The sequence below is a fragment of the Somniosus microcephalus genome, chromosome 26, assembly GCF_052327205.1.
Source record: "Somniosus microcephalus isolate GS21.2 chromosome 26, FLI_Smic_1.0, whole genome shotgun sequence".
Taxonomy (NCBI): domain Eukaryota; kingdom Metazoa; phylum Chordata; class Chondrichthyes; order Squaliformes; family Somniosidae; genus Somniosus; species Somniosus microcephalus.
Window position 1 is genome coordinate 41,179,969 of NC_141012.1, and position 25,640 is coordinate 41,205,608.

Below are 25,640 nucleotides of genomic sequence, written 5' to 3' on the forward strand. Positions count from 1 at the left end.
TACGAACCACGTATGATGGTACAGCAAGTCGGAGTTATGCAGTAACAGGATACAAGTTTGCCAGCCCTCCCACAAACTCCACTGAGTTCCTGAAGGTGGTCATGCAGCGCTGGAAAAGCTCCTGGCATAGCCACGCACTTACCCAAAGGAATGAAAGGAGGGAGTTACCCTTAGGCCACTCGCGCGCACGTTTCACGGCCAGTTCATAGTGGAACCAAGAGAAGCATAGGAGCATGTTGCCCACTTGCTCTCATAAACCAAAATTCTCCTTCATCAGCTCTGAAGATCCAGTGACTCAAAAGCATTTCAAACACAAATAAATTCCAATCACTGTTATTACACAGCAGGAGCAGGTATAAAATTACGAGTCCTATAGCCAATTAACTACACAATGGTAAAATCATTCTGCAAATATATTTTTCTATTATTTTTGTATATTTTTAGGGACCAGCAATACAAGAAGATCCTCTGACAGCCATTTTATATCAGCACATAATAGCAGTAATTTTTACCCATGTTCCTTAACTTAGGTGAAATCACTCCATAAGGCATGTAGCTTTATGCGAAGGGGCATTGGTAAGAATTAGCACCATTTTGATTTGCACATCAAGTGCTCCTTATCATCCAAGAAGTTATCTGAAAGAGCAGTTTCGGCAATGCTGAGAGTGTAATTAAAATTCTGTAGAAAGAGGCTAATTCTGCAGAACAACCTAAAGACTTACCTGGTGTGATACTGTGCCATATAGGCCAGAAGGTCCCAGGTTCAATTCCCGGTCTAGACTGAGTTAGCTGACCACAGCCAGGGAAGTGGGATATTGCAGTTGGCCTCAGTGCCTCTGAGCCGGAGAGAGAAAAAAATAAGCCAGGGTTCCAGTTTCTGGTCGTTAATCCAGCCAACTTCGGCTGGCTGAGAGTGAGGCCTCAGAGGCTGCTCGCGTGCCTGTGGAATGGGATTGCCAACTTTTATTGAGTTGAAACTTGGACTGAGAGGAGTGTCACGGTGTGCCTTTGGAAACCAATGGCTTAAAAATTACAATAAGGCAAATTAATTCAAATATTGTGTGGTCAGGCATTCAACCGCCTGGTTGCCAGCTCTTTAAAGAAAGAACTTGCATTTATATAGTGCCTAAAGGACCTCAGGATGTCCTAAAATGCTTTACAGCCAATAACATACTTTTGAAGTGTAGGAAATGTGGCAGACAATTTGCGCACGGAAAGGTCTTACAAACAGCAAAGAAATAATGACCAGATAATCTGTTTTAGTGATGCTGGCTGAGGGATAAATATTAACCAGGACACCGAGGAGAACTTCCCTGCTCTTAGAGCTGTGGGATCCACCGGAGAGGCCAGATGTCTCATTCTCTCGCTTTAACATCTCATCCGAAAGACAGCACCTCCGACAGTGCCGCACTCCCACAGTACTGTGCTCAAGTCTCTGGAGTGGGGCTTGAACTTACAACCTTTGGACTCAGATCACTATATATTAGGTCACTCTGTATATTAGATCACTCTATATATTATGTCAATCTATATTATGTCAGTCTATAAATTAGGTCACTATATTAGGTCACTCAATATATTATGTCACTCGGTATGTTAGGTCACTCGGTATATTATGTCAATCTGTATATTATGTCACTTGGTATATTAGGTCACTGTATAGATTAAGTCAATCTATATATGATAACTTTTTGGGAGTTATCCACTACTCTTTGTGTGAAGAAGTGCTTTCTGACATCACCCCTGAGCGGCCTAGCTCTAATTTTAAGGTTATGTCTCTTTGTTCTACACTCCCCAACCAGGAGAAATAGTTTCTCTCTATTTACCCTATCAATTCCTTTAATCATTTTAAACACCTCAGTCAGATCACCCCTTAATCTTCTGTATTCAGGTGAAAACAAGCCTAGTCTATGCAACTTGTCTTCATAATTTAATCCTTTTAGTCTCGGTATCATTCTGGTGAATCTGCGCTGCACACTCTCCAACACCAATATGTCCTTCCTGAGGTGCAATGTCCAGAACTGAATACAGTGCTCCAGATGGGGTTTAACCAGAGTTTTATATAACTTCTACTGCTTTGTATTCCAGCCACTTTGAGATAAAGGCCAACATTCCGTTAGCCTTTTTGATTTTTTTTGTACCTGTCCACTAGCTTTTAGTGATTTCTTGGACCCCCTAAATCTCTGCTCCTCCACAGTTCCTAGCTTCTCACCATTTAAAAAAATCTCTGATCTATCTTTCTTAGGTTCAAAGTGGATGACCTCACATTTCCCCATATTAAACTCCATCTGCCAGTTTTGCCCATCTCACTAAATCTATCAATGTCCCTTTGCAACTTTCTGTTCCCATCTACACTATTTACTGTGCCACCTAACTTAGTGTTGTCAGCAAACTTGAATATAAAGTTCTCTATTACTTCGAGTAAGTCATTTATAAATATAGAGTGAAAAATTGAGGTCCCAGTTCAGATCCCTGGGGGACACTAGTCACATCCTGCCAATTTGAGTACATAACCATTATTCCTACTCTCTATCTCCTACCTCCTAACCAATTCCCTATTTATGTCAATAGATTACCTTCAATTCCACACGCTCCCATTTTTGTTAATAACAGTCACTTGTGCCTTCTGTTGCCTAGGCCCTAAGCTCTGGAATTTCCTGCCTAAACCTCTCCACCTCTCTTTCCTCCTTTAAGACAATCCTTAAAACCTACCTCTTTGACCAAGCTTTTGGTCACCTGCCCTAATTTCTCCTTATGTGGCTCAGTGTCAAATTTTTTGTCTTATAATACTCCTGTGAAGTGCCTTGGGACATTTTACTATGTTAAAGGTGCTATATAAATGTAAGTTGTTGTTGTTGGAACCTTATCGAATGCCTTCCGGAAGTCCGTATAAATAACATCCATAGACACTCCCTTATCTACAACTTTAATTACCTCCTCAAAAAGTCTAACTAGGTTAGTTAGACATAACTTACCCTTTACAAGTCCATGTTGGCTTCCTCTGATCAGTTCATATTTGTCCAAGCGCACTGTCACTCTGTCCCTAATAATAGATTCTAGTAACTTCCCCACAACACACAGTATATTAGGGTACTCTATATATTAATGCAGTGGGTATGTTAGACTACACTGTATAATAGGTCAATCTGCATATTAGTCACTCTATATATTATGTCAGTCTATATTATTCAGACTATAAATTAGGTCACTATATATTCGGTCACTCGGTATATTATGTCACTCTATATATTCGGCCACTATATACAGTATTATGTCAGTCTATATATTAGGTGACTGTATATTATGTCAGTCTATATATTAAGTCACTTTGTATATTGGTGTTTCTCTCCTGTTGAACGCAGACTCCTTCCGTTACTAAGGGCTGCCTAACCTGTCAGTATCGGCGGCTCCTATTGGTCGCTGTGCAGTCTTGCCCAATGGCAGTGGCGGATGCTGCGGCGTGCGGCTGTGCGTTGCTAGGGCCGAAGCGCCAGGTCTGTGATTTTTTTTCACTCGGGGAAAGGTGAGCGGTGGCGGGGCCGCGGTGGTTAGCAGGCACCGGGACCCGGGCTTTGGGCACGGTACTCTGAGAGGGGTCAAGTGTCGGCGAACCCTCCCATTATTAAATATTGTTGTTGGTCTCTGCAGGCCGAAGCCTCACAGGTGGGGTTATTCTCTTTGAAAGGGGCAGGGGTGGGGGAGGAGGTGAACAGATTGGTGTTGCATCTCCTGCACTTGCACGGGAAGGGACCAGAAAAATGCAGCAGATTGAGGGGTGGTGGAAGATTGTCCCAGAGGGAACGGACCCTTCAGGAAGCAGAGGGGAAGATGTGCTTGGCGGTGGAATCAAGTTGGTGAAACTCGTGGGGTGGAAAGTAAGGACAAGGGGGACCTCATCTTGGGTGAGAGCAGAAGTACATGTAATAGGATGCACATGTTCTAGGGTGCTGTCCACCACCACTGGGGGTGGGACGACATTTCAGAAACTCTGGTATGAGAGTTGGTATCATAACAGATTCAACAGAGATGGAGAAAGAAATGGAATCCTTAAAGGAAGCAAGGTGGGAACAATTATAATCCAGGCAGTTGTGGGAATTAGTGGGCATGTAATAGATATCTGTGGAAAGCCATCCCTTAAGATAGACACAACAGTACTAGAAGGGAAGGGAAGACTCTGAAATGGACCATGTAATGGTAAGGGATGGATGGAAGTTTGAAGCATAGTTAATGAATGAAATTCTTGTGATCAGGACGGGAGCAAGAAGCAACACTGACACAGTTATTAATCATGAAAAAAGAGCTAGGAATGGCTCCTAAATAGGATTAGAACAAATGATGATATTTTGTTGAGGCTGCCGCGGAACACGAATGGAGGCCGAACCGATCTGAGGAACACATGGCTTTTTATTACATTCTCTTGAGAGATGGCTGCCCCAGCTCTTCTCTGCTAAACCCGAAAACCGAAAGAGGGCGACGCCCGCGCTTTTGTGTACACACTGAGGGCGACGCCCGCTCCTTTGTCGTGCCTTAAAGGCAGCATGCTTCTTAAAGGCAAGGTGCCCGATTTATTGTCCACGGACAGAAAAGTGGATTGCGCCCGTTTAGGTGGCGATCTGCCACAATTTAAAATATTATACAAAAAGACAAGAATAGCGAGGATCCATCTGGGCTCCCATAACAACACCTTTTACCTAGAGGAAGTGAGTGGAGTTAAATTAAAAGTTTTTTAATGTGAGAACAAGTTCAGCCAGGCGGTGAAGGGTGGTGGTGGATGGGGACAGGCGGGCCATTGTTCAAGTAAGTTGTGGAGGGCTGCAGATTGTCCTGACGAGGGATGGAGGTGTAGAGAGACTGGGGGTAAAATTCAACTTTGACAAAACGGGCGGTAGTGGATCAGTTGCTTGTTTAACACACTCACAGGAGAGGAAAATCAGGCAGGGTGTATAACGGGCGGGTAATTCGCTGTCACTTGTTTTGCACACCTGCCGAAATTCCATTATACCCCCTGTATAAGGAAAATGAGATGGTTGGGTTGGATAAACAGAATTTGTTCAAGTGGCAGAAGATTTTAGAAAAATTATAGATGTAGGTAGGGACTGAACAAGGTGGGGGGAAAGAGAGTTAAAATAGAAATGTTATTGTCTTGACAATTTGAAGTTTCTTGAAGAGGCACTATCCTCATGTCTGGCAAATCCTTTTCCATTGTTTACAGACAGATGACATAAGAAATTACTTCAAAATGCATCACTGTCACTTGCATGTGATAATTGGTCCAGGCAGCGGGTGGTCGAGGGGGTCGTTCGGCCCGATTGCCTGCCTCTCTTCCGCAGCCATGTTCGCGCCCGGGTGGCCCTGGAGATGGAGCACGCGGTGTCCACCGGCACACTTGAGGCCTTCCGCGACCGGTGGGCGCCGCGGGGACTGGAGTGCATCATCAATCCGGACAACCAAATTTTAATTTAATTTGTTAAGTTTTATTTAACGTTTTATTAATTTACAGTCAATTTGTTTTAAGTATGCATCAAAAGAGTACACACAGTTCATCTCCCTTTGATAGAATGAGGTTTATAAACAATTGTCCTTCAAACTGTTCCTAGTGTTTGAGGCATGCATTTATCCCATGCTTTGGGTCTCTCGACCTGTTCAATAGCAATGAGTGGGATGGAATTTCTTTGCAGCTGGTATTTTGACAAAGTGTGCAAAGAAATGGGGACTGATACAGCTATGATGCATTCTTTATTGTATTGAAAAGCTAATTGAAATAGCATTTCAAATAAAAACTGTGTGAAACAACATTAATTTCTAAAGATTGCTGTCAATAGGCCTGAAAGTATTCAGCTAACATACAGTGCCTCTTCATTGTAGTTTGTTTATTTTTGGAACCCTGTATATGTCAAGCTAGATCATAAGTTCTTTCAAAATAGCAATTTCCTATATCAAACATTCTTCTCTGTACAAAAGCTTGCCCATCCAACCAAGTACTTTTCAGGTTATAAATACATGCCATGAAAACTTGCAACCAAGTTCCTTCCTGTTAGTGTAATGAGGCAATATTGTCAGCAGATTTCCCTTCAGGGCGAACTGCTTGCTTGCACCATCGGGGAGAAACACGGAGTGGAGTTTAGGCAGTCCTTTCCCTTCAGGAAGATCAGAAAGTAAGGAGGAATTCCTGGCTAGTCACGCACACTACTCAGTCGCCTGCTCAAGGCTGTCTGCTCCTGCTATGTTAGCTAATAAATGGTGCGTAGCAAAAAGAAACTTGAAGAAAAGGGAGAAAGAAAATTAATTAAAAGTACGATGGGAGAAAGCCACTGAAAAGAGTACACAGACTTAAAGATGATGGTGAGGCTGTGCGCTAATCATTTATCTACTGATATTTTTAAGTTCTTTCTGGAGCTAACACTGTTTTACTCTATTACAGTAACGTCCACAATGGCTGGTGTCGTGATGGGGGTAGGGGCAGGGGTTTTTATCCTTGCTGTTGTATGGATTTTGTCATTGCTGATATGTATGCTGTTATCTCGGTCAGGAGGCGTGGTCGGGTAAGGCACTTAATTTACTGCTTAAGGCTTCTACTTAAATGTAAGGTTGAGCACATTTGGGATTCTGCCTCTGCTTTGGGATTATTATTTTGGAATTTAGCTTCAGATGAATCTAATTGCATCAAACTTAGCCCAACTTTTAGTTTTCTCCATAGATGTACCTGTCTGAAGCAATTTATCCGTCCAAAGCTGAGGCCATGAACCAAATGCTCAGTTTTAGACTGAGCTGGTTTCATTCTAAAGTTTATTTTATACAGAGGCCATGTTAATTTTTAAGAAAGTAGAAGTTGTCCCTTTAAATTACTATAAAGGTGTAGCGGAGGTGACTTTATTGGTGATCTGATTTGAAAAATACCCTAAACCAGCAGTTATCAAACTTTCTCACAACGGATCTACCATTTAAAATGTTTTCTTTCATTTTCTTTGCTTCTATTTTTCATTTTCTTTTACTTACCTTGTGTTTCTTTGTCTCTATCCACTTCTCTCCTCCCTCAGTCATGTCTGTTTCTCTCCTCTTCATTTGACTCTTTCTATACTTTCATTGGAGTACAGGGCACGAGCCAGGACCGCTGCATAGTTAGCACACACACAGCAAGCATGAATGGATCAAGCCATGGAACAAGGAGCATAGAGCATAGAAAGTGGGAGTGAATGGGTCAAGTCACGGAACAAGGAGCAGAGAGAGCTGGAGAGAGTGGGTCAGGCCACGGAGCAACAGACACAGACAGTGGGAGGGAATGGGTCCAGTCAGTGTTGTCTAATACAAGTTGCTAACTAGCCACAGGTGTGGCTACAGTGACACAGTTTTGGCTGCTTGCAATCATTTTAGTAGAAAACCCCTTAATACACTCACATAATACATGTACTGTAAGTATGCTTCACATGTATATTTATTTAACAAACATTTACCACCGTTCAGTAACCAAGAAGTAAATCACTCACAATGATCAAAAAACACACACACACACACACACACTCTGATTTTCATCATACCATTTGACCAACAAATGCAAAAAAATGTTAAAGTTCACATGCATATACCGGACGAATGAGTGTTGAGATCACATCCCCAAGGACGGTATCCATTACTCCTTTTTTAATTACATAATAAGAAATGCAATTCACTAAATCTGGATTTGCAATTAGCCATATGTAGCTAGTGGTTAATGTATTGGACGACACTGGGTCAAACCCCTGATCAAGTAGAATAGAGAGCGGGAGTGGGATTGAGCTGCTTAGAAAGGAGCACAGCGAGAACAATGGCACAGGTCAGGGCTGTGGAAAGAATACGCAGCAGGACTGGGGTTGGGCCGCTGTACGAGGAACATAGAGTGGGAGAGAACGGGTCATGGTAATGGAAGGAGCACAGAAAGCAGACCATAAGAACTTCTGAAAGAGCAAAAATTAACAAAAAGAAAAATAAACACGCATGACTGAAGGGGAGAAGCTTGGATTGACTGACTCAAACTGCAATCAATTATCAGGAACCAGAGTAACATCAGTGTTGTACCAGTTTTGTTTGAGTTAAATTTATCTTCAGCTCATTGATTTTGGTTCTCCGAGCCCCTCACTAGTTGACAACCAGTACAATAAAGGGTGTTCTGCAGTATCATCTGTTGTGTACTACAGATTCAATAGAAATATCTTGTGTATTATTTTATGTAGCTGGCTTTCGATTATATTGGTTTTCCTCCTTGCATTGATGATCACCATGATCCTCATCTTCTTTCCTCGCGCCAAGGAAACACCTGAGCCAGTGACTGAAGCTGTGGTAAGAACAGTGCTTGTATCTGTTGCGTTATATTACCTTTCATAGCCTGCCCCTGAGCTTTTATTAAAAACAATGAACCGTGTGCAAGGAACAGAACCTTATCAAGCCTCAGGCAGACCCATTTTTCACATAAGCAGTGCACAACATATTGATTTCAGTGAAAGATGAAGTACTGTACCTGCAGCATAAATCCAGGCAAAACTCCCAAAAGAACAAATCAAAGGTTTAAACTAAAAGCAAACTAAACCCCAGCAGTAAAATGATTCCCTTCACTATATCACTCCCTCGCTCAATCCATTTAATTACAGTGAGTGCTTCTGGGCTCCTATGTATTTCTCTGGTCAGAGCATCAAGACTCACTTATTGAGGTCGCTTGAGTTGCTTTGACCTCTAGTCATCGATTTATAAATTAGTCAGCACATCAGAACCCCAGATTAGGATGAGAATTTTATTGTAAACCAATCTTTTTTTTCCCTGATGTCTTCTCGATCTTCCCTGATATTTTCCCTTTTTTTTAAAATTGAGAAACCTAGGTTGGAGGCTAGTATGAAAGGAAGACTCGCTTATCAGATGAGAAACTTTCTTTCTATCCTGACTTGGACTTGGGGGTGCAAGTGAAGTACCATAAGAGTCACCCACATAGTGGAGCATTATCTGAGTCCTGGATGGACCTGGGGTTTTTGGAGCAATGGTTTTCAAACGTTTCTCTTTGGGGCACCTCCAAGAAAATACTGACATTCCCAGAGACCCACCTCCCTCCCATCCTAATTTCCATAAGACCGTGTCAGCTACCCAAAAGAAAAATAGTGCAATAATTGCAGAAAACATTATAATAAGTATACAGTAACAGAAATAACATGCCAGTAAGGCAACAAAAACAAAATGAAATCTGATGACCTATTGAGATAAGTATGAAGATGTTGGAATCCCATCAAGGGATCCCGGTTTGAAAACGTGATTATAAATAATTAACAGCTGTTGAGGGGAAAATATGTACTTGGCAAGAAAGAGGATCGGGTGTAGAGGTTCCATCTGAGATCAGAGTAGAGAAGAATTTCAACAATGAAAAAGACTAAGGATGGAGCAATCACAAGTAAGGGATGGCAGCTATTGGCTGCAATTGTGAGAGATACAAAGAAACGACATCTTCAAAGAATTGAAAGAATCAAGATTTTCATTAACCCATTGAAGAGCTTGCAGGAGATGAAGATGCAATGGTTCACCTATTGCACTGGGAGAGGAATGAAGTTTGTGCCCTGAGGGGGTGTGATTTGAAAGAAGTTGATGAATGTAGAGTAGAATCAAAAGCAAAAGATTGGGTTGGATGATGAGTGGAGGAGCTCATTGATGTGGAGAAGGAACAGCATGACAGAGCCTGGAGGAACCTGGGCTGATGCAGAGTCTGAGAAATGAGCCATCAACTGTATCACAGATACAGATTTTTTTTTTTTTGAGAGGAAACTTAGGCAGGTGATCTTAGAAATACTCGCTGTTAGACCATGTTAGAAAGCCTTGGAGATGTCTAAGTTGATGACAAAGGAATTACCAAAGTGTTTGAGAGCACAGTTTTAGAGGCATGTAACACGGGCAGAATGTCACTAATGGTATGCTTGTACTAAACACTATCCTGGTGATCATGTTTGAGTAGCTTTATTACAGTAATAATGTTATATTCAGCATCGTAATGCATGAGCTGCAAACAAACAAAACCAGTTGCCCAGGGAGAGAGGAATTTTCCTCTTATCTGTTGACGCTCTCTCTCTCTCTTATATACAGGAAACTTTGTGCTATCCGGCACCGACGGGACCGAGCTGTTGCCGTTCCCTCAAAACTGCCGGACAAACCAGCGTTAATGTTGAAAGATACGGAAGCTTCTGAGCTCCGTATCTGTCAACAAACCCTGTAACAGCTTCTAAACAGTCCAAGCGTCTCTGTAGCTTAGCAACAGCTTCAGCAGAGCTTGACTGTTGAGGAAAAAAGCAACGAGAAAAAAAAACCTAACGAAAACGGCTCCTGATTTTTGCCGGTGGCTCGAGCATTCCGGACAGTTAGCCTCCGGATAACACAAAGTTTCCTGTACATTGCTCTAGAATCTGCCTCGTTTACACTACAGAACATAATTCAGAGCACGGATGTCAACTGAGAAACGGCTGTGCCTGTGCTTTCAAAAGATGATTGTGACTTCAACTTTTCTGGCCATTCTGTAGTCAGTGCTTCCAGCGGCATCTGTTTATACAGTATCACTGCCCCGGAGGAGGCTCAGAAAACCACCTCTGACATGGTTCTCGGTGCTGACAGTCTCGACACTGTAATGTAAAGATGATGAGCACCTGGGACTGGCTGCAGCCGTCTTTCTGGAAGTGGATGTGTATGCTTGACTGGCATGTTGAAAGTTCCTCTTTGGTATTTGGGTCAACCAAAGGCGAAGAGTTAGGTACAGGGTGTCATAGAAAAATATACAAGATCTTAAAAATAAAAGCCCCACAAAATGGGAATAATTTAGCCTGACTAATGTAGTTCACTAACTGACTGCAACACCACCTCCAGCTGATCAGATGTGAAATTTTACAAACCTGACATTAAAACAGAACTGTGTTGCAGTGAGCCTCAGCTAACTTCCACCTATGATCAAATAATAACAGTACCATGGTACCAATTAGCAGGGCACAGGGCAGGACCTCTACTCGCGAGCCAATGAGCTATTAATATTACATAGCCCAAGCTCTGTGTACTGCTCACAGTACCAGGCCCCACTAATTGGCTCATTAAAGAATGAGGTGTGTTAAACGAGCGCCCTTCTAGTCCACAGGAGATTTGTTCTGGCGCTGAGGTGGAGTTTATTCTTCCTCGACATCTTCGTAGTGTATCAAGCCCCTTGTATTGCTGCACTAGAGCACGCAGCCAAACCCTCCTGCAGGGGCAATGATTAGCATTCGTTAGCATTCTTTCTCTCCCCTCTCTCTCTGCCTGTTCTGCTCTCAAATCTAATTAATATTTTAGACCGCACATAAAGTTGAAGATTTGCATGCTAACATTACTTAGAAATTTCAAGTAAAGTGTTCTTTAAAGTGGGTTTGCAAGTGCAGCACCAATTTTCTTTGGTGAGTCACATGTAAATGTTTCTGCAGATCAATGCTTGTCAGCTCAATCATATAAAGGTACGTGATCAAAATGCTGCTGGTATTAGGACACGGATGTTTTCACGTAAAATTCAGTTAAGACATTTTTTGTATTTGTGCAGTATGAAAATTACGACGCTACTGGGGTGAATTCACCGCTGTTTTTTCACGATATGTTTGAACATAGAAGGCCCATTTGATCTCATTGTTCCAGAATATAGACACCTCCCATCTTTCCATTTTAATGAATGCAGTGTCCTGGCTTCAACCATCCATCCAGACAACCTGATCAGCTGTTGGTCACCCTCTGTTATATACAGGTTCTGTTACCTCGCACATGAGGGTTTATGATCTGTGCTCCTCTCTTCCCAACCCGCAACCCACCCCCCGCACCACCTACCCACCCAATGAATCAAATTCAAATTGCTGAACAACTTCTGTTTTTTGAGAGGGGGAGTTCTTTCTTTCATAAATCTGGGGTTTTATATTTTTTTCTTTATCCTGTTTGAGTTTTCTTCCCTGCTCTCCTGAAGGTGGAGACTTTTCCTAGGATATAGATTGTGATTAGCACAACCAGTCATTGACATTGGTTTAATGTCAAGTTCAAAAGGCAGCCATCCGCATTTAACTGCATTTTAGTCTCCCTGCAGATCCCTATAAGCCCACAGATCAGTCACCTGCAGACGGTTGGTTGTTCTGCTGCTGACTGCCCTCCTTAGTACAAACAGCCGGATCTGTAGGTCTCCGACATTGTTAGCCAATGAGAATGTAGGTCTGTGGTTGTACCATCGGATTAAGGTCCCTGTTCCAGCGGATTAAATATGTAGAGCCAATCCTGCGCAATTGCACCCCGGATCTCTATTACTGAGGAGCTCAGCACGCTTACGGAGACCCCAGTGCTCCAAGTATGTAAAAGTGTGAGTACGGCCCCCAACTAAAACAAGAACAAAAGAATCCAGCAAGTTTAAAGACAACATCAAATAGTTTAGTTGGGGTTTGAACTCACACCGTGCATGTTCAGGAGTAGCTCTAAGCTCGCAACTAACTAAGCTACCGTCACTGACGTCAGTGCAGTTCGTGGTGTTATCATCGTTCAAAATAGCAACTGCAAGTTTAAACATTTTTTTTCCACTTTAAACCCTCAATTAATGTTCTATTTTCTGGGGTTTATTTAATGCGTTTGCACCAAGTTTCTCTCTGTGCTTTCTTAACATAGTTTAACAGGTACATCTCTGGGTTTCAAAAAAACACCCGCAGGAATGTAGTACAAGTGCTTTAAATGTTTGTACAGGAACACTGCCCGTCAGAAAATATACCCTCCCCCCCCCCCCCCCCCCACCCCGGTAGTCTGGACTATTTCAGTATTGCTTAGATTTGATGGACATTTAGGAAGTTCTGGCTGTTTAAAATTTATTTGAATAGTTTGTGGCCAGAGTTTATAGGGTCGATTTTCCCAAAGCTGTCGGGAAGAAGGTGGGACTTCAACTTTCGGGTTTTTGACCCGCCTACATCGACGTCCGGCCAATCCGCGCGATTTCCCTTTGATTGACCTTGTTGAGCCCGCCCAGCGGGCTCAGCAGGCCAATTAAGGGCCACCCGGCAACAGTTGACGTCACAGACTGCAATTTCATCTGTCAAGAGTTCTTGACAGATGAAATATCAGTGTTTCACAGCTGTTTGAAGCTGCCAAACACTGACCGTCTGAGTTCTGACATGAGTCCTTCTGCACAGACTCAGTTAGAACTCTCAGCAGCACTCAAAGCTGAAGGCTGTCACTTTTCACAGATCGCAGCTGTTCAACTTTAAGTGCCGGCTGAGTGATGCGCTCCCGACGCCTACAGGAAGAAAGGCTGTTAAGGCAAGTACAGGTAAGTAAAAGTTCTTTACACACTTACCTTTGCACTCATGCACCCATCACTCACCTGAGCGCCGACATCGCGACCCCTTCAACCCGACGGCCCGCCTGCTCTAACCTGGCGTGGTTTGGAGCCGTCGGGAAACCTAGACGAAACCCCTCAAAATAGGGATTAGGCTGAAAACTGCCTGTTAACTACCTGTTAGTTAATGCAGGGAGGATGTTTCCCCTGGCTGGGGAGTCTAGAACCAGGGGTCACAGTCTCAGAATAAGGGGTCAGCCATTTAGGACTGAGATTAGTTAATTGGCACTAATCCTTTCCCGCCTGGTTTCGGCGGGTCCCAGTGCGGGGCGGGTACCCGCCGCCCCATAAACTTGCGTGGGGCGGGGTTTTGGGCGGGATGGTGTCGGGACCCCCAAATTCGGGATTTCCCCCCGCCCCCCCACGCCTGAAACCCTGCCTGACGGCTCCAGGAAAATCTAGCCCGATGTGTCTAGACTTGGCCATTCATTTTGTTATTAATCAGATATTGAGATGAGAACATCACTTAAGGTGTCATCTCCTACATAACAAAAAATAGGAGCAGGAGTAGGCCATTTGGCCCTTCGGGCCTGCTCCGCCATTCAATAAGATCATGGCTGATCTACCACATCTCCATTTTCCTGCACTATCCCCATATCTCTTGATTCCCTTAATATTCAAAAATCTATCGATCTCTGTCTTGAAAATACTCAACAACTGAACCTCCACAGCCTTCTGGGGTAGAGAATGCCAAAGATTCACCACCCTCTGAGTGAAGAAATTTCTCCTCATCTCAGTCCTAAATGGCTGACCCCTTATTCTGAGACTGTGACCCCTGGTTCTAGACTCCCCAGCCAGGGGAAACATCCTCCCTGCATCTGACCTGTAAGAATTTTGTATGTTTCAATGAGATCACCTCTCATTCTTCTAAACTCTAGAGAATATAGGCCTAGTCTACTCAATCTCTCCTTATAGGATAATCCCCCCATCCCAGGAATCAGTCTGGTGAACCTTCGTTGCACTCCCTCTATGGCAAGTATATCCTTCTTTAGGTAAGGAGACTTATTCCTAATCTCTGTTTTCTGTCCATTAACCAATCCTCAATCCATGCTAGTATATTACCCAATCCCATGAGCCCTAATTTTGTTTAATAACCTCCTTTCTTAAATAGTGGGGGTTACATTTGCTACCTTCCAATCCGTGGGAACCGTTCCAGAATCCATGGAATTTTGGAAAATGGCAACCAATGCATTCACTATCTCCATAGCCACCTCTTTCAAAACCCTAGGATGTAGGCCATCAGGTCCAGGGGATTTATCCGCTTTCTCCAGTGCTATTTTTTTTACTAATACTAATTTCTTTCAGTTCCTCATTCTTGCTAGACCCTTGGTTCTCCACTATTTCTGGGAAGTTTTTTGTGTCTTCTTCCATGAAGACAGACACAAAGTATTTAATTTCTCTGCCATTTCCTTATTCCCCATTATAATTTCTCCTGTCTCAGCCTGTAAGGGACCCACATTTACTTTTGCTAATCTTTTCCTTTTTACATACCTATAGAAGCTTTTAGAGTCTTTTTATGTCTCTCGCTAGTTTACTCTCATTCTATTTTCCCTTTCTTTATCAATTTCTTGGTCCTCCTTTGCTGAATTCTAAAATCCTCCCAATCCTCAAGCTTACTATTTTTGGCAACATTATTAGACTCTTCCTTTGATCTAATACTATCTCGTTAGCCACGGTTGGACCACTTTTCCTGTGGTGTTTTTGTGCCTTAAAGGAATGTATATTTGTTGTAAATTATGTATTAATTCTTTAAATGCTAGCCATTGCTTTTCTACCATCATACCTTTTAATGTAGTTTCCCAATCTACCGTAGCCAACTCGCCCCTCATACCTACGTAGTTTGCTTTGTTTAGATTGAAGATCCTAGTTTCTGATTTAACTAAATCACTTTCAAATTCAATATAAAATTCTATCATATTATGGTCACTCTTCCCTAAAGGCCCCTTTACTACAAGGTTATTAATTAACCTTTTCTCATTGCACAATACTAGATCTAAAATAGCCTGTTCCCTAGTTGGTTCCTCAAAATACTGATCTAGAAAACTATCTTGCATACAGTCCATGAGTTCGTCCTCCACACTATTGCTGCAAATTTGGTTTGCCCAGTCTATATGTAGATTAAAATCCCCCATGATCACTGTATTACCCTTGTTACATGTGCCTCTAATTTCCTGATTTATACTCTGCCCTACATTACAGCTATTGTTTGGGGGCCTATAAACAACCCCCACCTCCCTCCTCTCGTCCTTGCTGCAGCTGATTTACATAACAGTGGTTCCACTTATTCGAGTGGGGTGTTTGGGATTGCTGTTTCCCCATGTGCCATGAATTTTCAAAAAGTGCACAAAGGATTTTTCTTCTCCTCCAATCTTCTCTCCTCCTCTGCTGAAGGCATGAATGCTGGGATGCAGTTCCGCAGGTGTCACTTGCCACCTGGTACCTCAACCGAGTGGTCATTCTTCACGTGAGCCTACACAGTTAGCCTTGGCCACTGATTGATCATAGAGGGCATCACAAATGTACCGGATCCATATTTAAGAAAAGATATACTTGCTCTCGAGGTGGTGCAGAGAAGGTTCACTCGGTTGATTCCGGAGATGAGGGGGTTGACATATGAGGAAAGGTTGAGTAGGTTGGGCCTCTACTCATTGGAGTTCAGAAGAATGAGGGGCGATCTTATCGAAACATATAAGATTGTGAGGGGACTTGATCAGGTGGATGCGGTGAGGATGTTTCCACTGATGGGTGAGACTAGAACTAGGGGGCATAATCTTAGAATAAGGGGCTGCCCTTTCAAAACTGAGATGAGGAGAAACTTCTTCACTCAGAGGGTAGTAAATCTATGGAATTTGCTACCCCAGAGAGCTGTGGAAGCTACAACATTAAATACATTTAAAACGGAGATAGACATTTTCCTAGCAGATAAGGGAATTCGGGGTTACGGGGAGAGGGCAGGGAAGTGGATGTGAGTCTAGATTCGGTTCAGCCATGATCCTATTGAATGGCGGAGCAGGCCCGAGGGGCCGTATGGCCTACTCCTCCTACTTCTTATGTTCTTATGGATCCTTTCCTTACTTGACGCACACATACATTTCTCAACGGACATGGCTGGATAGCGATCAGGAACCTGTATGATGTTCCCCTCCCTAGCTCAGGGTGCTGAGGTGTATTGTTGCCCTGCCACCCATTGCTGCCCCGGTGGTAAGTTGGCTCAGCACTCTGGGCCCCCACGTGGGTAAGACATAGGTTCAGATGGGGTGATTCGCTGCACACCAAGCTGCTGATCTACGGCATCACACGGGAAGAATTGGGTACATCCCGACAGCTAGCAAAGGAGCACCAGAGCGAAAGCCAGCCTGGGATCCTCCCTCCCGTACCTTTCGGCAGCTGGTTACAGAATGGCATTGGCAGAGGGCAAGGAACCCGCCATGCGCTTTGCTCAGTGAATGGTGCTGCCACAGGGACGGATTGTGTGCTGGTACTATTAGCCGGGCAAGAGCACTGAGCGCACAGGACCTACTGATGCCTTATGTTTCATTGCCCCATTGCAGGACGCCTGTCTTGCATGCAGGGTGGCTGCGTTTAACGAGCTGAAACTGCAGAGTTGTCAAGTCCCACTTATTTACAGGAACAAGGATGTCTTGCTGCAGTTGTACAGGGCCTTGGTGAGATCACACCTTGAGTATTGTGTGCAGTTTTGGTCACCTTATCTGAGGAAGGATGTTCTTGCCATGGAGGGAGTGCAGCGAAGATTCACCAGACTGATACCTGGGATGGCAGGAATGATGTATGAGGAGAGATTGGGTCGATTGGGCTTATACTCGCTGGAGTTTAGAAGAATGAGAGGGGATCTCATTGAAACTTATAAAATTCTAACAGGACTAGGCAGACTAGATGCAGGAAGGATGTTCCCGATGGCGGGGGAGTCCAGAACCAGGGGTCACAGTCTAAGGATAAGGGGTAAGCCATTTAGGACAGAGATGAGGAGGAATTTCTTCACCCAGAGAGTGGTGAACCTGTGGAATTCTCTACCACAGAAGGCAGTTGAGGCCAATTCATTAAATATATTCAAGAAGGAGTTAGATATATTTCTTACGGCTAAAGGGATCAAGGGATATGGGGAGAAGGCAGGGACAGGGTACTGAATTTGGATGATCAGCCATGATCTCATTAAATGGCGAAGCAGGCTTGAGGGGCCGAATGGCCTACTCCTGCTCCTATCTTCTATGTTTCTATGTTTTTCAAGTCAAAGTCACTCTTGTTTTTTTCTGGGAAAAAAGTGAAATGTAATCTCCTTGTGTGAGAGTCACTTGCTTTCTGTATCTATTTTTAAAAACATCTCTATTCAATTCAAGGGGTTCGTAATCTGTTTTTCTCAAAAGTCTCTTTACAATAGTCCGACCTTGGAAATAGCAGTGTACAAAAGCAGCAACAGAGAAACATCAGAATTTTGGCATGTTGTCAAGAGAGGTTTCGTTCAGTGTTATTCCGGAGTATTACTGAGGGGCGTTGTGGAATCCTAATTAATTTCCCAGTTTATTTTTATTTTTCTCCCTTTCTCTCCCTAAGCCGTGCACTCTAATGGAACGGTAGCACTGTGGTTATGTTACTGGACTAATAATCCAGAGGCCTGGACTAATAATCCAGGGATGTTCAAATCCCACCACGGCAGCTGGGGAATTTAGATAGATAGATAGAGCTAAGCGATCCCACAACCAACAGATCAGATCAAAGCTCTGCAGTCCTGCCACATCAAGTTGTGAATGGTGGTGGACAATTAAACAATTACTGCAATGGGAGGAGGAGGCTCCATGAATATCCCCATCCTCAGAGCCCAGCACGCGAGTGCAAAAGACGAGGCTGAAGTGATTGCAACCATCTTCAGCCAGAAGTGCCGAGTGGATGATCCATATCGGCCTCCTCCTGAGGCCCCCACCATCACAGAAGCCAGTCTTCAGCCAATTCGATTCACTCCACGTGATATCAAAAAACTGCTGAGCGCACTGGATACAGCAAAGGCTTTGGGCCCCGACAACATCCCGACAGTCGTGCTAAAGATTGTGCTCCAGAACTAGCCACACCTCTAGCCAAGCTGTTTTGGTACAGCTACAACTGGCATCTACCCGACAATGTGGAAAACTGCCCAGGTATGTCCTGTCCACAAAAAGCAGGACAAATCCAATCCGGCCAATTACCGCCCCAACAGTCCACTCTCAATCATCAGCAAAGTGATGGAAGGCGTCGTTGAGAGTGCTATCAAGCAGCACTTACCAATAACCTGCTCATCAATGCTCAGTTTGGGTTCCGCCTGGACCACTCTGCTCCAGATCTCATAACAGCCTTAGTCCAAACGTGGACAAAAGAGCTGGATTCCAGAGGTGAGGTGAGAGTGACTGCCCTTGACATCAAGGCAGCATTTGACAGAGTGTGGTATCAAGTAGCCCTAGTAAAACTGTAGACAATGGGAATCGGGGGGGGGGGGGGAAAACTCTCCACTGGCTGGAGTCATACCTAGCACAAAGGAAGATGGTTGTGGTTGTTGGAGGTCAATCATCTCAGCCCCAGGACATTGCTGCAGGAGTTCCATCTTCCTTCGCGCCACACAAGTGCCAGGCAATGACTATCTCCAACAAGAGAGCACCTAATCACCGCCCCTTGACATTCAACAGCATTACCATCGCCGAATCCCCCAACATCAACATCCTGGGAGTCACCATTGACCAGAAACTTAACTGGGCCAGCCACATAAATACTGTGGCTACAAGAGCAGGCTGGGTATTCTACGGTGACTGTCTCACCTCCTGACTCCCCAAAGCCTTTCCACCATCTACAAGGCTCAAGTCAGGAGTGTGATGGAATACTCTCCACTTGCCTGGATGAGTACAGCTCCAACAACACCATCCAGGACAAAGCAGCCTGCTTGATCGACACCCCATCCACCAGTTTAAACATTCCCTCCCTCCACCACCAGCACACACTGGCTGCAGTGTGAACCATCTACAAAATGCACTGCAGGAACTCGCCAGGGCTGCTTCGACAGCACCTAGAAGGACAAGGGCAGCAGGCGCATGGGAACACCATCACCTGCAAGTTCTCCTCCAAGTTACACACTATCCTGACTTGGAAATATATCGCCGCTCCTTCATCGTCGCTGGGTCAAAATCCTGGAACTCCCTCCCTAACAGCACTGTGGGAGTACCTTCACCACACGGACTGCAGCGGTTCAAGAAGGCGGCTCACCACCACCTTCTCAAGGACAATTGGGGATGGGCAATAAATGCTGGCCTTGCCAGCGACGCCCACATCCCAGGAACGAATAAAAAAAAAAAAACTGTTCCCGGGGTAAAATTACAACAGGCACCATCTTCTCACTGGATGTTCACTGTCAAGTAGGGGTCGCCAGATAGCAATCGGGAGTGGCAGCCCTGTTTTTCTCCCCATCCTTAGCACAGGGTCACCTGAGGCCATTTGCACTGGTCCTCCCACCACCTCGGCCCAGATCACTAGCTCAACATAGCCTGGTGATCAAACCTGGGGCCTTCTGTCTGTGTACCTTTGGACCATACCGCATCATGCACTTACTCACCGAGTCCTCGGGGAGTTAAACCCATGTTTATATTGGGGGGGAATAATATTGTCGCATTTATGCATTGGCTGATTATGAAGAGCACCATTGGATGTGTTCTTGAAATGTCAATTTGTGATTTCTCTACCAGGGTCAGGTCCCAATCTATGTTGTGCTGATAGAGGGAGACACTTGGACAAAAGAAAAATATTGCAGATGCTGGAAATCTGAAATAAAAACACAAAATGCAGGAGGTCAGGCAGCATCTGTGGCGAGAGAAACATAGCTAATGTTTCAGGGCGATGAGGGAGACACTTAGCTGCAGCTGACGGTTTCCCCTAAAGAGAGGGGGAGAGAGAAGTCACCCAAGGCTTGTCTTAATATACCTTCTTGAGGTCAAGTTAAACTGCTTTGTTTTAAATATGGAAACAGATTGTCTACTTGCTCCCTCAGAGGGAAAATAGTGTCGGAGACTGGCTTACAAATCTGATCCAGGCCCCTCTTCTTTTTCTTGCAGATTTTCGACAGTTTCTTCATTGGCCGCTATTGTCTGCTGTGTTTACTAATTGTGACAGTCCTGGCCGGCTTGATTCTACTCTTTCCCCATTATATACTGGTGCATATAGAAGCCAAACCTCTTCGAAACTACTGAGAAGCGATCCACAGAGCCCCTGCACTGTGTGTGTTAAAGCAGCATTGTACTCGCTGGAACTTTTTAAAACGTTTATATTTGTGAAAACTGTGTGGTGCAGATATTGCAATATCTGTTGAGGAATGGCAAGCCTGTAGTAATCCACACGAGTCAAACTTTCCTCTTTAAACGAAAAACCCCTATGAATTGTCTATTACTTTTATATTTCTGCCATTTCCCAGTGGTCTGGGAAGGGAGTCAAAAGAATTTTCCTTAGATTGAGCAGCATTTTAGTGAGAAAAAGACTGTCGCAGAGGTCAAACATCAATAGGGAGAAAATAACTAACATAGAATCATAGAAATTGCAGCACAGAATAAGGCCCTTTGGCCTATCGCCCCTGTGCCAATGACTGTCATTGGGTGATGATATAGCCGCAGATCTTTTTTCACCAGTTTTGTCCCTGTTTTTCTCCCCTCCCCTACATACACGAAATCCATGAGTGTCAATTGTCCTTTCATACCAAGTGTGTAGATGGGCATCACAGCCGGGTCTGATCCTGCCTTCACCCCGGGACCCACATGCATTTCCCAGCAGGGGATACTGGATAGTGACCAGTTGCTGGAATTCTGGCTGATTTTCCCTCTAGCCCTGGGGTGATGAGCATGGAGACCAGACCAGAATCCATCCCTGCTCTGTGCTGAGTTAGCCGATCTCAACTATGCTGAAGGTGTGGTGGGGTGCCAAAGTTGGCTGCAGCCTCCCTGGCCTGGGGAAGGTAAAATCAGCCAGAGTGCCTGCGCCTGGTTGCTCTGCATTGACTCCTGCTGGACAATGTGCAGATATAGGATTCGACTTGGCTGAGATTCACCCCCATCCCATAGTTCAGTAGACGGAAGGTACTCGCTGATGTAAAAAGACTACTGAGCACTTGGTTTGAGTATAAAACAAGGCTTTAATCAACTGTTTCACAACCATGAGATTCTAGTTACATCACTAGTTCCTGGTTACAGAAACATCCTGAGCAAGCTGGGCCCACGCCCGAGTATTTATACTCCTTGGACGGCGCCACCAGCTGGCCGCCCAGTGTTACTTCATGAGTCATTTCTTCATGAATGATAAGATTCACGACACTCGCGCAGGAATAGCAGCCACTTGGAGAAGATACTGGAAGACTACCAGCACCCGACAATCTGCGGTTATACCCGAGAGAAGGGGCGAATACTGGGGAAATGAGAAATATCCTTTTAAGTGTGAAAGATTCCTTCACAGCAGATTCATGGAAAATCTCGGTTCCAAATATCCAGGTCTAATAGGTCATTGTTATTGCTTATAAGTAATCAGAACCTGTGAGGCACCACATACAGACATTGCTGTCTCATCCTGCATTCTCACAGCTGGGTCCTGACCGGCTCATAAGACCGCGACCCCGCCCCCCCCCCCCCCCCCCCCCTGCCAGAGACACCTCTGGTGAATCTATATAAAACCTCAGTCAGGCCACAGTTGGAGTACTGTGTGCAGTTTTGGGCTCCACATTATATTAAGGAGGTTGAAGCAATAGAGAGGATACAGCACAGATTCACTAGGATGCTGCCTGGTATGTGAAATACAAATGGGAGGGAAGACTAGAAAAATTGGAGATGTTTTTGTTAGAACAGAGGAGGTTAAGGGGCGGATATGATAGAAGTGTTTAAAATTATGATGGGACAGGACAAGGTAAATAGAAAAAGACTGTTTCCAGGGGGGCATAGATTACATATAAGAGACTTGTGACAGAGATTTACACAGAGGGGTGGGTGGGGGGGGTGGTGCTATGGATCAGAGTTAGTGATTGAAGCAGAGACCATGGCAATATTTAAGAATAGGTTAGATAGGAAGTAAAGGGGTATAGGAACAGGGCATGTATATAGGATTAGGATGACTCGTGTGGACTGGGCCGAACAGTCTGTGTAATTCCTGTTTTTTCCCCTCCCTCTCTACCATTTCTGTGGAGAAGCACTACAGCTGTACTTGGTGTCGCTCCCCAGTGAGCAGGGGGCTGTGTGAGGAATCACAGGCTGAGTACGCTCACGGCTGCCTCAACACCAATAAGCTACTCTGTGGGACCAACCAGATGCTGCCTCTTCCATATTTTGTGGTTATACTACGCAACTAATTATTTATTTAAAACAAGTCTTTTTGTACATTGTGAATTTTTTCAGATTTTGGAAACGTTTTTATATTTTGTAGCTAATTTCTTTTGAATAAATATTTTTGCTCTGGTAAATATGCAGATTTATATATGTTTAATTAAAACAAAATCAGTGAGCGCTGGAGAATGCAAGCATGACTATACATTGTAAAATCTTTGAATTTAAAAAAAAAAGCTATTTAAACTTCCACATTTAAGCCCGAAACTCAAGACTTCCATGGCATTTAGTTTTGTTAACAAAAGAAATGCTCCTTTTTGTAGACCCCTCTCCGCGTAACTCGGTTAAATGGTGCTCCTGATTTAAGAATCTGACACTAGGTGGCGCTGCAATGCCATCTACTGGCAGAAATTAAGAACTGTACCTGTACAGTACATTGTAGCTGAAAAACAGGATAGAACCTAGAAACAAGCGCTCTACTCGGAGCCCCGGCACGGCAAGAGAGCCCCAGGTGGGCAGAGGAAACGCTTCAAGGACACCCTCAAAGCCTCCTTGAAAAAGTGTAACATCCCCAGCCCAAGACCGCACAAAGTGGAGGAGAAGCATCCGGGAAGGCGCCGAACACCTCGAGTCTCTTCGCCGGGAGCAAGCGGAAGCCAAGCGCAAGGAGCGCACGTCAACCCAAGCACCCCACCCACCCACCCGCCCCTTCAACCACCGTCTGCCCCACCTGTGACAGAGACTGTAGGTCCTGCATTGGACTCATCAGTCACCTGAGAACTCATTTTTTAATGTGGAAGCAAGTCATCCTCGGTTCTGAGGGATTGCCTAAGAGAGAGGGAGCTGAAAAACAGGATAGAAACAAGATTTAGAATAAAAGTCTCAAAAATAAATGGAACACACGAGGAAAAGCATTAAAGGCGAAGAAAGAGAAGGAAATATATCTAGCTAAAATAGTCTTGCATATGATGTGCCATCATACACTTTCTGTAACACCCCTGTGTAATGGTTCTATGTCACTCTTCATCACAGGCAAATTTATTCTAGCTAAGACAGATTTATTCTGCCACGTCTGATTGGGTAGTCTACCCATGTGATTGAGTCCCAGCCCTGACTTCCCCTTGCTCAGGAGCTGCAGCAGAGCACAGAGAAGTAAGTTAAAACAAATGAGAAACAATTGCTGAACAGCTCCAAGCTAGGTGTGAATGTAGGCAGTGTCCTTTATTACAGGCCTTCCAGCAAAATATACATTGTGATATCTCCTGTCTATCGTGCAGTGTTTCCAATTTTTTTCTCCTTCCTGGAGGCGCTGACTGCAAGCGTGGGGTAAATGGAGTTGAAGTACAGATCAGCCATGATCTGATTGAATGAATGGCAGAACAGGCTTGAGGGGCTGAATGGCCTGCTGTCTGAGTGTCACTTTGGCTCATTTGGTAGGTCTATTGCTTGAGTCAGAAGGCTGTGACTCTGGTCTATGATGTAACTGAGGGAATATGGCATTGTTGGAAATGCTGCCCTTCAGATGAGGCATTAAGCTAACATCCTATCTGCTTGGGCATCAAGGGTCCCACAACACTATTTGAAGAAGAGCAGGAAATTCTCCTGGTATCCTGACCAAAATTGCTCCCTCAACCAACACAACCCAAACCAGATTAACTGGTCGTTGATCACATTGCTATTTGCACTATCTTGCTGTGTGCAAAATGGTACCGCACCAGGTTGGCCTACATAACAGCAGTCATTACATTTCAAGGTAAGTCATTGTATGTGATCTGTTGAAACATTTCTGAGGCCATTCAGCCCACCATATCTGTCACTCTTTGCTAGAGTAATCCTACTGCCCTGTTGTCTCCCCATAGCCTTCTATTTTGCTCTGCTTTAAATATTTATACACTCCCTTTAAAAGATGCAATAGTCTCTGCCTCAACTAGTCCACGTGGCAAAGCTTTCTATGCTCCAACTTACTGTGCAGAAAGAAATGTACTTACTGGGCTATTGGAAGAAGCTCCTCCTAGCCTTTTTCCACAGTGAATGCAGTAGCTGTGATGATACAAGTCTTTGTACCTAGGTGTCAGCTGTGGCTCAGTGGGCGGCACTCTCACCTCTGAGTCAGAAGGTCGTGGGTTCAAGTCCCACTCCAGAGACTTGAGCACAAAACCTAGGCTGAGACTGTGCAGTGCTGAGGGAGTGCTGCACTGTCGGAGGTGCCATCTTTGATGAGACGTTAAACCGAGGCCCCGTCTGCCCTGTCCAGGGGACTTAAAAGATCCCATGGCAATATTAGAAGAGCAGGTGAGTTTGCTCCGGCCTCCTGGCCAATATTTATCCCTCAACCAACATCACTAAAAAGCAGATTATCTAGTCATTATCACATTGCTGTTTGTGGGAGCTTGCTGTGCACAAATTGGCTGCTGCGTTTCCCACATTACAACAGCAACTACACTTCAAAAAGCACTTCATTGGCTGTAAAGTACTTTGGGACGTCCTGAGCTCATGAAAGGCGCCATATAAATGCAAGTCTTTCTTTCTGGGAACATTTCAGGTTCTTTAGAAAGAAGGCCAATTGAATTTCTTATGCCGTGCTGAACAAGGGCTGTGTTGTGTAATTGAAATTTCTGAGCGGGTTGTGATGGTGCGTAGATGAGATTACTTGCTCTTTCCAGCTAATTATTAACTTTTGTAAACCACTCACTCATAAAGGAAAACTAATTACCTTAATTTTTCCATCTCAGGGCTCATTCTGCGGTTTAATTGGCGTCCATTACACTAATTGTGTTAAAGCCCTATAACTTCCAAGTAAATAAACGCCATAGACTGTTGTGGAAATAAAATAGGAATTTTATTTTGACACTCATTATATTTATAAAGATTCCTATTTTTACCACAACTGCATATCGAGCATTTGTTTATTAGGTTGTTACACTGCTTTCGCTTAATTAATTGGTAAA

General features: G+C 44.2%; 2 protein-coding genes across 2 annotated transcripts in view; one reads left to right on the forward strand and one right to left on the reverse strand.

Moving 5' to 3' along the window:
* Nucleotides 1-3,323, reverse strand: part of pknox2 (pbx/knotted 1 homeobox 2) — a 464,550-nt gene extending 461,227 nt beyond the window's left edge. The window contains exon 1 of the mRNA XM_085968080.1: nucleotides 2,976-3,323. The gene's annotated coding sequence lies outside the window, so the exon portion shown is untranslated. The remainder of the gene's footprint in view (nucleotides 1-2,975) is intronic.
* A 164-nt stretch (nucleotides 3,324-3,487) lies between these two features.
* tmem218 (transmembrane protein 218) lies at nucleotides 3,488-22,829 on the forward strand. The gene is made up of 3 exons (XM_085968087.1): nucleotides 3,488-6,542; nucleotides 8,208-8,313; nucleotides 20,452-22,829. The coding sequence occupies exons 1-3, from the start codon at nucleotides 6,337-6,339 to the stop codon at nucleotides 20,584-20,586; spliced, it is 447 nt and encodes a 148-aa protein (XP_085824213.1). The 5' UTR covers nucleotides 3,488-6,336; the 3' UTR covers nucleotides 20,587-22,829.
* The last annotated feature ends 2,811 nt before the right edge of the window (nucleotides 22,830-25,640 follow it).